This window comes from Fopius arisanus, unplaced genomic scaffold (assembly GCF_000806365.1).
Source record: "Fopius arisanus strain USDA-PBARC FA_bdor unplaced genomic scaffold, ASM80636v1 scaffold00077, whole genome shotgun sequence".
Lineage (NCBI taxonomy): Eukaryota > Metazoa > Arthropoda > Insecta > Hymenoptera > Braconidae > Fopius > Fopius arisanus.
The window spans coordinates 364,520-375,172 of NW_011887816.1; the positions used below are offsets into that span (position 1 = coordinate 364,520).

The 10,653-nt window shown below is 35.6% G+C and overlaps 4 protein-coding genes across 7 annotated transcripts; 3 read left to right on the forward strand and 1 right to left on the reverse strand.

Annotated features, from left to right (window-relative positions):
- Positions 1-1,205: 1,205 nt before the first annotated feature.
- On the forward strand, positions 1,206-3,264 carry Myd88 (myeloid differentiation primary response protein MyD88). Its single transcript, XM_011310680.1, has 3 exons — positions 1,206-1,679; positions 1,853-2,139; positions 2,258-3,264. The coding sequence occupies exons 1-3, from the start codon at positions 1,567-1,569 to the stop codon at positions 3,034-3,036; spliced, it is 1,179 nt and encodes a 392-aa protein (XP_011308982.1). The 5' UTR covers positions 1,206-1,566; the 3' UTR covers positions 3,037-3,264.
- Positions 3,265-3,330: 66 nt separating this feature from the next.
- On the forward strand, positions 3,331-7,813 carry LOC105270028 (lanC-like protein 2). Of its 4 annotated transcripts, none has more exons than XM_011310684.1 (11): positions 3,331-3,547; positions 5,405-5,438; positions 5,658-5,754; positions 5,815-5,994; positions 6,060-6,211; positions 6,330-6,468; positions 6,548-6,688; positions 6,747-6,929; positions 7,121-7,267; positions 7,327-7,429; positions 7,618-7,813. In XM_011310684.1, the coding sequence occupies exons 3-11, from the start codon at positions 5,662-5,664 to the stop codon at positions 7,692-7,694; spliced, it is 1,215 nt and encodes a 404-aa protein (XP_011308986.1). In that variant the 5' UTR covers positions 3,331-3,547; positions 5,405-5,438; positions 5,658-5,661; the 3' UTR covers positions 7,695-7,813. The 4 variants fall into 4 exon arrangements, with proteins under 4 accessions (XP_011308986.1, XP_011308987.1, XP_011308988.1 ...); XM_011310685.1 differs by having other exon boundaries at positions 3,331-3,510; XM_011310686.1 differs by lacking the exon at positions 5,405-5,438 and having other exon boundaries at positions 3,331-3,510.
- LOC105270027 (uncharacterized) lies at positions 3,870-5,374 on the reverse strand. Its single transcript, XM_011310682.1, has 4 exons — positions 5,215-5,374; positions 4,753-4,911; positions 4,312-4,429; positions 3,870-4,205 (listed from the first exon to the last, which is right to left on the reverse strand). Exons 1-4 carry the CDS (start codon positions 5,263-5,265, stop codon positions 3,991-3,993), a joined length of 543 nt encoding a protein of 180 aa, XP_011308984.1. The 5' UTR covers positions 5,266-5,374; the 3' UTR covers positions 3,870-3,990.
- Positions 7,814-7,895: 82 nt separating the features above from the next.
- On the forward strand, positions 7,896-10,279 carry LOC105270026 (probable allantoinase 1). Its single transcript, XM_011310681.1, has 8 exons — positions 7,896-8,389; positions 8,459-8,573; positions 8,653-8,799; positions 8,856-8,992; positions 9,077-9,263; positions 9,334-9,463; positions 9,549-9,721; positions 9,848-10,279. The coding sequence occupies exons 1-8, from the start codon at positions 8,082-8,084 to the stop codon at positions 10,007-10,009; spliced, it is 1,359 nt and encodes a 452-aa protein (XP_011308983.1). The 5' UTR covers positions 7,896-8,081; the 3' UTR covers positions 10,010-10,279.
- The last annotated feature ends 374 nt before the right edge of the window (positions 10,280-10,653 follow it).

The following is a 10,653-nucleotide window of genomic DNA, read 5'->3' on the forward strand; positions in this document are numbered from 1 at the left end:
CAAAAATTTCGAATTTTTCACTTGCAGTGAAAATTTCAGTGAATAGCTCCTTGATTGTCATGTTCCCCTGATACTTCTTCAAAAATTTCGAATTTTTCACTTGCAGTGAAAATTTCAGTGAATAGCTCTTCGATTGTCATGTTCCCCTGATACTTTTTCAGAAATTTCGAATTTTTCACTTGCAGTGAAAATTTCAGTGAATAGCTCTTTGATTGTCATGTTCCCCTAATACTTCTTCAAAAATTTCGAATTTTTCACTTGCAGTGAAAATTTCAGTGAATAGCTCCTCGATTGTCATGTTCTCCTGATACTTTGACAAAAATTTCGAATTTTTCACATTCAGTGAAAATTTCAGTGAAGAGCTCCTCGATGTTCATGTTATCCTGATACTTTTTCTAAAATTTCGAATGTTTCACTTTCAGTGAAAATTTCAGTGAATAGCTCTTCGATGTTCATGTTCTCCTGATACTTTTTCAAAAAATTTCGAATTTTTAAATTTCTATACTTATACTTATTCCTCGATATTTTACCACTCGATCTTTTTACCGTTTATCGACACACACCAGTTGGCTATATTACCAATTGCTGGTATTTCAGGGCCCTACATTACCGACCGCCGTTGTACCCCGAAAGAAAAAGTAGGAATTATTTTGAAAAAAAAAATGAATGATGGCGGGATCGAACCCAGGCCGTCGGCGTGACAGTCCAGCACGTTACCGCTGAGACAACGCGCTCATTATGAAATTATAATTTCATTAGTAGTATATATTTTGTAAAAGTATCGTTTTTAAAAATTCCGAATTTATCAATTTAAGTGGATATCTTCTCGATTTTAAAAAATTCAATTGTAAAACGATATTTCCATTAATTAGCCATTAAAAAAAAACAAAAAATAGGAATTATTAAATAAAAAAAATAATAAATTATGGCTGGGATCGAAACCCAACCATCGGCGTGCCAGCCGAGCACGCTGCCAATTAGACAACGCGCTCAATTTAAAATTAAAATTTCATTAGGAGTATATATTCAATAAATTGAATAATTTTTTCCCTTTGAAATTCCAGAAGATGTGGCTTTCCCTGTCCCCTCTCTGGGGGTGCAATACTAGGATGCTGCTGGGGTGACTCCAACCCCCAGAACTCTTCCTCTACTTCAGCCAATCCCCATTGGACGTTGAGAATTCTAGTACCGAGTCAATCCCCCGGAGGACGTAATCGTCTTCTTCGAGACATTCTTATTCAAACTCGAATATCTTTCGATACAACAATGATATCGAAAAAAAAAAAATCCCACATCTCCAGAATTAAAAGGGCTTTCCAATTATTCCATGTGAATAATTATTGGTTAATTAGGCTCTTTGTGATCTATCGAAATACATCGATATCTCAATCCACAATCGTTTGACAGCGCCGCCATTAATTCCCCTCTCATTTCTCGTTTCAGATTTATCCAGATTTATTTATTCCTTATCAGACAGTTTTGTTTACACTTCCTCATGATTTATCTCCTGTTTTCAATTGTTTATTGCTTTGTTTAACACGGATTTAACAGTTAATATTCATCAAAATGGTGAATTTCGGATGTATTCCTCTCATCGCAATGTCTCCAGCTGCAAAAAATATTTTTTCCACTTTATTAAATCCCCCAAAAGTCCTGCAGACCTGTGATAAATCTTTTAGGTTATCTTAATCCTCTATTTTAATTATTATAAAATTCAGATAAACAATTGATCAATCGCTGATTAATTATTCGATTATTGTTTTTAGTTTTTACATTTTCAGATAATTAAGGAGAAATGAAATTATTTAAAAAATCAGGGAGTGATAATTGAGATTAGGTTTTTGGAATTCAGGGATTGGAGAGGATTTGCTGATGTCCTGGGGATCACTGGTGATGCTAATGGAATAATAACATCCAGTCTGGACCCAACAGCTGCTATTTTTGATATTTTAAAAACGAGAAAGGAGAGAGTGACCTTCGAGCACCTGGTGAAGGCCCTGGAGAAGATCGACAGGTGGGACGTACTTGACGATGCATCAGATATCCTGGAGAAAGATGGCAAAGTCTACCTGGAGAGACTGGAGAAAGTCAATGCTCCAGAGGTTGACGCAATGATTGACAGCAAAATGTTGACTTATGGCATGTATCAATAAATAATTCACCCCCATTCCACCTCCAGGACATCCTGGTGAATTCTCCAGTTGAATTAAATTTCTTACATGCAGATTTTCTGATTGATTCTCTTGGATTTTTCCAGACGACGTTGTGAGGCTGGAGTCTGGCCAGCCGATGCAGACGTATGACGCCTTTCTCCTCTTCGCTGAAGAAGATTCATCATTTGCTGATGAGATAATCGAGAACCTCGAGAGGAGGGGAAATCTACGGCTCTGCACGAGGGACAGAGATTTAATAAGTCGTGGTGAGAGATTTGAGCCCGAGGTATTGATGGAGCTCATCTCCGAGAGGTGTACGAGATTAATTGTCGTGCTGTCTCCGAATTTCATCAAGAGCCCAGTCAACACTTTTCTGATGGATTTCGGCCAGACGACCGGTCTTCACGAGCGCCGAAGAAAAATTGTTCCAGTACTCTATCAAGACTGCAAAATTCCAATTCAAATGCGTCACACTGTCATGCTTCATTACAACAGAATGGGAATGTACAATTTTTGGGAACGATTTAGAAATTGTATCCGTACAGTATCACCAGCTGTCGTTTGTGATTCAAGAAATTATCCGTCGAGAGAAGAAGTTCCATCGAGAGTTCCATCGATAGTTCCTGAGATGTGTCCTGAGGCGGATGGAGAAGTTCTGGATGAAATAACTCCTGGGGGAGCTCCTGGACAAGTCACTCCCAGGAAGAAATCATTCTTCAGGTTTGCGAAGAGAAAAAATGAGAAGAGGGACGACTCCGTGGTACAATTACCATCTTTGAGTGGATTGGATGACCTTGGAGAGATAAATACTCAGGAGATGGTGAGGAAACCTAGGGGAACGGGAGTTGCTAAGAAAATTAAAGCTCTTGTGCTGAGATCCTGATGAATCTAGTGCAGCCATCCCCGAGGACAATTTATTCAATAAATATCACAATGCAATTAAAATAAAAAATTCCTAGAGTATTCCATTTTCAATTCAACACCTCCAGGTGATTTATCTCAATTTAAAATTGAATTATCAAGATAAAATCGAATGCAATCTTGCGATTGAAAGTTCCTGTACAGTTAAATAATTATTAATTTTTAATATAGATGTTTATTTTTGTAAATATATGAATTGTTAATTTTTTTTTGGTTTATTTCGGTGGTGATGTGTTGGTTTGGGAGAAATGAAAAATTCGTGGAATATTTTTGAATGCGAATTTTTGGATTTTTGGCGGGAATTCTTGAATTTTTAGGTTTTTTTTATTTCATTTGAGTCGTTTAGTCATCAGTCTGACTGCAGCTGTTACAGGTTTTCGTCGATAGTCTCAAAAAAAGGAGTTGGAAATCAAAGTTTGTGGCGACGATTCAGGTAGTGCGTATCAACTCCAGGATTTTCCAAAAATTCAGGGGTAAACCGATGTTTATTATTGTCAATCAAATGGAAATTCTCTGTGAAAATTTTCTCTGTTAAGATAACCTAGAAACAATAATTAATTACACGAAAATTGGCGCATAAAAGTCATTACATTCGCTAAAATCTCAACATCCAATCGTTAATTTAATGTTTTTTAATTGTTATTAGGGTAATTTGTTTATTTAATACTTGGGATTGATCCCCGACAACTGAAAATCTATCGAATTCCTGATTTGTTGAGAGAATTGATTTTTCTAGAATTTATTCTTCAGTTTTTCATGAAAAAAAAACAATAATTTTGGGTTTATCCAGTTTTTTATTAAATAAATTGTATTGATATGAAAGAAACATTCGAAATTCGAAAGTCTAGGCCCAAAATTATTCCGTGGGAAATATTTTGAAATATTCTCCAGATATCCAGTAATTATTCACAGATAATTAAATTGTGGGCAGAAGTTTTATTATTATATTTGTATTATTTACTAATTCTCTTCCGATTGGATAGCTGTCTAGGTAGTCTTCAAACGTGGAAAGAAGAGCTTGATTAATTAAACCATTAATCAACCAATCGTCATTCACTATTTGGCGGAATAAAATTTTGAAACAGATCTGCAAATTTCTCGCTATTAGACAGTCGTATTGTCCCTTGCCATCTAGAACCAGAGGATGTAATGATCACATGAATATTGAGTAATTTTTACTGGGATTTTCCCAAGAAATTATTGTAATTTTTTTTTTTATTTGCGCAATTTTACGTACACAAAGATGCACATCGGGTGATCGCGTTATCCACTGTATCTTCATGATTTCCCGGAGTCTCGGGTTTAGCTATTAAATTTCTAGCTTCCTCACCCGTGTATGTACCATCCTCTGACATCTGGAAATTTTCCGTATTAAAATGAATCGATAATAATTATAAAATCGATAATTTTATCGTAATTACAGATTTAATAATTGAATGAACCGTGATGAATCCAGAGAAGAGGAATATCTCGGAATCTAAGAGAGATACAAGAATTTTTGTTATTACCTTTTTTGTACATCTCATTTCGGTTTATAAAAAAGGTTCTGATGAGGTTTTCGGTATCTCTTGGGGATTCGGAGATATTCCTGGAAAACTCAGCGACTTGGAAAATCGGTTTCTCATGATTCATTCATGATTTTAATTATGCTCATTGGTTTTAATTAGAGGGGACTTACCGTTCCCAATTTTTTCATCACACATGCGACAACGCATTCGTTTAATTCAACACTCATATAATCATTAATGAAATTCTGGTATCGATCCACTGGAAATCCGCGTTCCATAGCGCAAAAATCGACAGCATTTTGGATGACACCTTTTCCAGATTCCCCCAGCTGATTAAATAATTCCCAAGCAATTAATCATTTAAAAAAATCACATGTCCCCATGAAGACAAGATCTATTTCAAAATCTAATTAATTATGCCTGAATATGGTGAATAATTAAATTAAAGATTGAATGATTAATAAAAATCCTGAATTCCACGAAAATATTCGGATTTTTCTAGTCTAAAAATATTTTTCATTCATTTATATTTTGATTTTTAAGAAAAATAATGCAGGGAAAATTCCTAACTAATGAGTAACGAATGCAAGACTTGAAGTTCAAGTACTCTCATCTTAATGCAGAATACTTACGCCAAGGGCCAGTGGAAAAATCGCGAGAAAATATTTCAGTCTTTGCATCATCGCGGTTGTAGAAACTTTGACTTTCTTTAGTTTTTATCCTCCGGCGTTTATCAATTAATAAAATCCGGTGACTTGTGATTACGCAGTCTAACAGTTGTTCATACATATCATAATTAATTTATTTTATTTAATTTGATAGGAGCCAGACGAGATTGGGGACGAAATTTTCGAAGGCACGTGCAAAATTTATTGCATAACTTAATGAAAGACAAATTATTAATTAATTATAAATTCCAATCGATTCAGCAATGTTTCTTCCCGTTTTTAATTCGTGGATAAACAATAAAAAAAATATGAGTAAATAATAAAATAAAATAATTGTCTCATTAAAATGAATTTCAATTGGCGTCAGTTATTTATATTGTTTGATTAATAATATTTATTTGTTTTAGGAAAATGGCGGAAGATATCTCCAGACATTATGCGAATCGTTTTCCGGATTTTACGAATGAAAATTCAAGAGATGTTGTCAATACTGGGAACAATTCAGTGCGTAATAAATAAATAATTAATAATAAATACAAGATTACATATTTTTTATTTTTCCAGCTGAGCGAAAATTTCGAGGCAGTCCTCGAGCAGCATATCCACGACTTCATTCACAGAATGAATATGAAAGAGCAAGAATGGATTAACAGAAATGATTCCTCGGTTTACACCGGCATCTCTGGAATTGCCTACCTATTTTTTGTGTATGGCGAACGATTCAACGAGCCCACATACATCGACGTGCGTAAACAATTAAATTTTCTGACAAGACAAATAATTTTTGAATTATTACATTTTTAAATTAGAAAGCGGTGGAATTAATCGAGGGTGCAGGAGGAAATAAAAATGACAAGAAATCGATAACATTTTTGACTGGGGAGGCAGGAAGACTAGCCGTGGGAGCACTGATCCATCATTCCGTGGGAAATGACGAGAAATCCACCGAGATAATCACAAGGTATTGATTAATCGGTTAAAAAATCCCCAGAAACGAAAAATTACATCAGAAGAATTACTGGATGAATTATTATTTATGTGAATCAGTGGTGATAATAATTATTTATTGTTATTTACAGATTGAAATCACTGTATGATTTTTCGGCGATGTATTATTACGATGAACTTCTTTATGGGAGAGCTGGGTATCTCTACAGTCTTCTGTTCGTGAATAAAAATATTTCCGAGGGTTTGATCGACGAAGATCTGATAAAAAAGGTGAATTCACTCCCACCTCATGCCCCTGATTTCCAAAATTTCCCTCCAGGAATTCACATAAATATTTTTCTTTCTCCAGGTAATAAACTGCATCCTGACGACCGGAAAGAACTACTCAGCATCTCGTCGTCTGAAAATTCCATTGATGTACAGCTGGCACGAGAAAGAATATCTGGGTGGTGCCCATGGAATCGCAGGAATTCTCTACGTTCTTCTTCAGGTGATTATTTAATTAATTAATTAATTATTGAGGGGAGGATTATTATTTATCTTTTTAGGCACGTGAATATTTGACTGACGCTCAACTGAACGACGAAATTAAACCCTCGATCGATTATCTGATAACTCTGAGGTTTTCATCGGGAAATTTTCCCTCATCCATCGGAAATAAAGCGGATAGACTGGTTCACTGGTGCCATGGAGCCCCTTCCATGACAATGCTCTTCACCCTTGCATTCGAAGTTGGTATTTCATTTTTTTCTCCATCGATAAATTAATTACGCAAGCCTTCAAATCTCATTTATTACACTTAATTTTTAAGAATCTGTTACAATTATTTTCTCTCGCTGAAAACAATTCATGGAAACGAGTGGAATAATTAAATGGATTTACTAATTGATGGTAATTTGTGGGCTGAAAATCATTTTTTCAGATTTTTAAGGAAGAAAAATACCTGAACGTCGCTAAAAGCTGTGGGGAAATAATCTGGGAACGTGGATTATTAAAAAAAGGTTGTGGAATCTGTCACGGCACAGCCGGCAATGCCTACACATTCCTGAATCTCTACCAGCAGACACAAGTAAAAATTAATTGTTTTGTCATTTTTACGCCTGATAAACCCCCAATTTTTTATTTCAGGACATTAAATATTTGTATCAAGCAGCAACATTCGCTGAGTGGTGTTTCAGTTACGAGAAGTACCAGAATCGCATTCCAGATCGTCCATTCTCCCTTTTCGAAGGTGAATTATCAATAAACAAAGCAGTTGAAAAACCTGTTAAATTATTATAAACATTCCATTCACCGATTTTTCTATCAATTTTCGTTTAATTCTGTGGAAGAGAAAAATTTATTGGAACTCGATTGGTTTTTCGATTGAACTGCTCATTGTTATTGACAATCTCTTTATTATTTTATCGAATGTTTCAGGACTCGCGGGCATTATTTATTTTTTGATCGACCTCGCAACTCCATCCACTGGAAAATTCCCCGGGTACACGCTCTAAAACCCCCGACAATCCAAATATTAAAGAAATTATTTTATAAAAATATATTTTTCTCTCATCAATTATCAAATAATAAAACAAAGTAGTCATACCGATGAGCTACCGAATTCCCGAATGAATTTCTCTTGAAATATCTCTGAATTATTATTTTTCGTTAATATTTGGGAGAGTATTTTTAGAAAATCGTAAAAAATAGCGATATAAATAAAATATTAGAGTAAATGGAAAATTGATTGTCCATTCGTCCCTGGAAAAATCGATTGTTATCGCGAGACGCTCATTACCGCAAGGAATATTATCTAATCTCAGACTTGATATAAGTAATCTACCACCGGTTCAGAAGTCAGTGGATGTGCAGGCGTTTGCCAGTTACGAATAATCAATTAAATGAGAATGAAGGCTTTTGGATCAGAGAGAGTGATCTTGGGGTCGGAAATAGTACCGGCAATTATTGTGAGTGATAATGGAATTGTTAAAGAGATTTTCCAAGGTTCTGGGGCTGATGTGAGGGCTGGGGTTGAGGGGAAATACCCGGGGGTTGAGATTCAGGATTTTGGAAAGAAAATTTTGATGTCGGGGGTGGTGGACTCTCATGTTCATTGCAATGAACCTGGAAGGACGCATTGGGAAGATTTTTCGACGGCAACTCAAGCTGCTGCTGCTGGCGGAATCACGACTATCATCGATATGCCTCTGTGAGTTTTAAAATGGCTGAATGCGGTAATAAATAATCCATATGACAAATAATTTATATTTATTTCAAGGAATTCGATCCCTCCAACCACAACAGTGAGGAATTTCGAAGAAAAATTGACTTGTGCTAAGGGAAATATTTTTGTTGATGTGGGATTCTGGGGAGGAGTTGTTCCTGGAAATTCTGTAAGATTTTATTCAAGAATAATTGGAATAATTTTGAGGAGAAGTTATTTAGAATATTTTTTTTTCATTTTAAATGCAGAAAGAGTTGAAGCCGATGTTGAAAGCCGGTGTAGCTGGATTCAAATGCTTTTTGATTCCAAGTGGCACCTCAGAATTTCGGCACGTCTCCCTGGACGACGTTGAGAAAGCCCTCGAGGAGCTCAAGTCAACGGAATCTGTTCTTCTGGTGAGTCATTGAAGTCTCTCCCTCGAATTTATTAAATCATTTGACTTTATTTTCAGTTTCACGCCGAATTAGAGGAGACGATTTCCACCAAGGGATTAGATCCTCACCAGTACGCCACCTTCTTGCGCACTCGTCCAGCAGCAATGGAGAGCAGCGCAATCATGGAAGTTGCTGATCTCTGCAAGAAGTCAGGGTAAATGAATATTGATAAAAAAATGATAAAGAATTGGATAACGAATTCTTTTTTAATTTAATCATCACTATTATTTATTCGAAGAGTTCGATGCCACATCGTTCATTTATCAGCTAGTGAAGCTCTGCCGATAGTATCCGAGGCGAAAAAATGTGGAGCACCCCTGACTGCTGAGACCTGTCATCATTATTTGACATTTGCAGCTGAAGAAATTCCAGACTCAGCGACTTTGTTCAAGTGCTGTCCACCAATTCGTAATCGAGATAATCGAGTTAGTTATTTCAATCGTAATTAAGACTTGAATAATTTTCTTGGTCGGCTGATGAATTTTTTTTATTCAGGAAAAACTTTGGAAAGCTCTTCAGGATGGGACTCTGGACATGATCAACTCTGATCACTCCCCCTGCACAGCAGATCTGAAGATCGATGACTTTTTGCAGGCCTGGGGAGGGATTTCTTCTTTGCAATTTGGTTTGTGGAATTATTTAAATTTTATTGGAACCTTTTGAGAATAAATTGGAGATTTAATTGGGGAATTCTCTGGGGGTGCTTCCAGGACTTCCTATTGCCTGGACTGAAGCTAGAAGGAGGGGAATTCAAGTGGAACAGTTGGCGAAATGGATTTCAAGGAATCCGGCGAAGTTGAGTGGATTTGAAAAGCGAAAAGGGGATATTGCTCCTGGCATGGATGCAGATTTCGTTGTTTGGGATCCTGAGGAAATTATTACGGTAATGAAATATTATTCTTCTCCATTCCATTCAAATATCCCCCATTTTTCGGTCTTTTTTCGTGAAAATGTTCAATAAAATCCGAGAAAATTCGTCATTTAGAGATTTTTTCATTCAATTTTCCAGGTGAAAACAGCAGACATTCTTTACAAAAATAAAATAAGTCCCTACGAAGGGCGAGAATTATTCGGAAAAATTCATGCTACGATTCTCGCCGGAGAATTTATCTTCAAAGATGGAAAAGTCGTGGGAAAGCCCGTGGGTAAATTACTCCTGAGAGAGAACTAAAATCAAAACAATTTTCCACACGTGAGAGTAAAAAATCCGGAGTTCTCGATGGAATCTCCGAGCGATTACTGAAATACACTGACCTTGCGATCACAATCACACGTTCTCTCGTAAACAACAGGGATGACGTCATCAGTTAGATAAAAATCGACGACGATGAGCCGTTGGGAGAGTGAATATAATTTGATAATTTTCCGAAAAGGAAATATTTGTCATACAATTATTATTTTTCTGTAATTTCGTAGAAATAAAATGAACGTTTACTCTCTTGAAATTAATCATTAATTTATTATCTATTTTGAATTCTCTTCTCTTTATCGCCGCGTGATTTCTAAATCCCCAATGCATATTCATTTCGCCATGACTTAGAAATGTTAGCGATGACGTCATCCGCTGACGTCAGCGCGTCGCGGAAGTCAAGTCTTATATTCTCCGATTTAATTCTTGAAATCGTGAATAACAAAAAAAAATAATAATAATAGAAATAATAATATAATATTACTTCTATATTAATATATATTATTAATTATTAAAATGATTATTGGTGATTTTTCCCGCAATTATTCTTTGGAATAATAATAACAACGATATTAATTGTTATTGTTAATGATTGATTTTATTTGGATTTAAACAATTAAATGGAG

Coding starts and splice junctions, on each gene's coding strand:
- Myd88 (XM_011310680.1), top strand. CDS start 1,567: ATGGTGAATTTCGGATGTATTCCTCTCATCGCAATGTCTCCAGCTGCA. Junction 1,680..1,852: donor ACCTGTGATAAATCTTTTAG/GTTATCTTAATC, acceptor TTTGGAATTCAG/GGATTGGAGAGGATTTGCTG. Junction 2,140..2,257: donor CAGCAAAATGTTGACTTATG/GCATGTATCAAT, acceptor GGATTTTTCCAG/ACGACGTTGTGAGGCTGGAG.
- LOC105270027 (XM_011310682.1), bottom strand. CDS start 5,265: ATGATGCAAAGACTGAAATATTTTCTCGCGATTTTTCCACTGGCCCTT. Junction 4,912..5,214: donor TTTTTCCACTGGCCCTTGGC/GTAAGTATTCTG, acceptor TTATTTAATCAG/CTGGGGGAATCTGGAAAAGG. Junction 4,206..4,311: donor CACCCGATGTGCATCTTTGT/GTACGTAAAATT, acceptor CTCTGGTTCTAG/ATGGCAAGGGACAATACGAC.
- LOC105270028 (XM_011310684.1), top strand. CDS start 5,662: ATGGCGGAAGATATCTCCAGACATTATGCGAATCGTTTTCCGGATTTT. Junction 6,212..6,329: donor TCCACCGAGATAATCACAAG/GTATTGATTAAT, acceptor TGTTATTTACAG/ATTGAAATCACTGTATGATT. Junction 6,930..7,120: donor TCTTCACCCTTGCATTCGAA/GTTGGTATTTCA, acceptor TCATTTTTTCAG/ATTTTTAAGGAAGAAAAATA.
- LOC105270026 (XM_011310681.1), top strand. CDS start 8,082: ATGAGAATGAAGGCTTTTGGATCAGAGAGAGTGATCTTGGGGTCGGAA. Junction 8,390..8,458: donor ACTATCATCGATATGCCTCT/GTGAGTTTTAAA, acceptor ATTTATTTCAAG/GAATTCGATCCCTCCAACCA. Junction 8,574..8,652: donor GAGTTGTTCCTGGAAATTCT/GTAAGATTTTAT, acceptor TTTTAAATGCAG/AAAGAGTTGAAGCCGATGTT.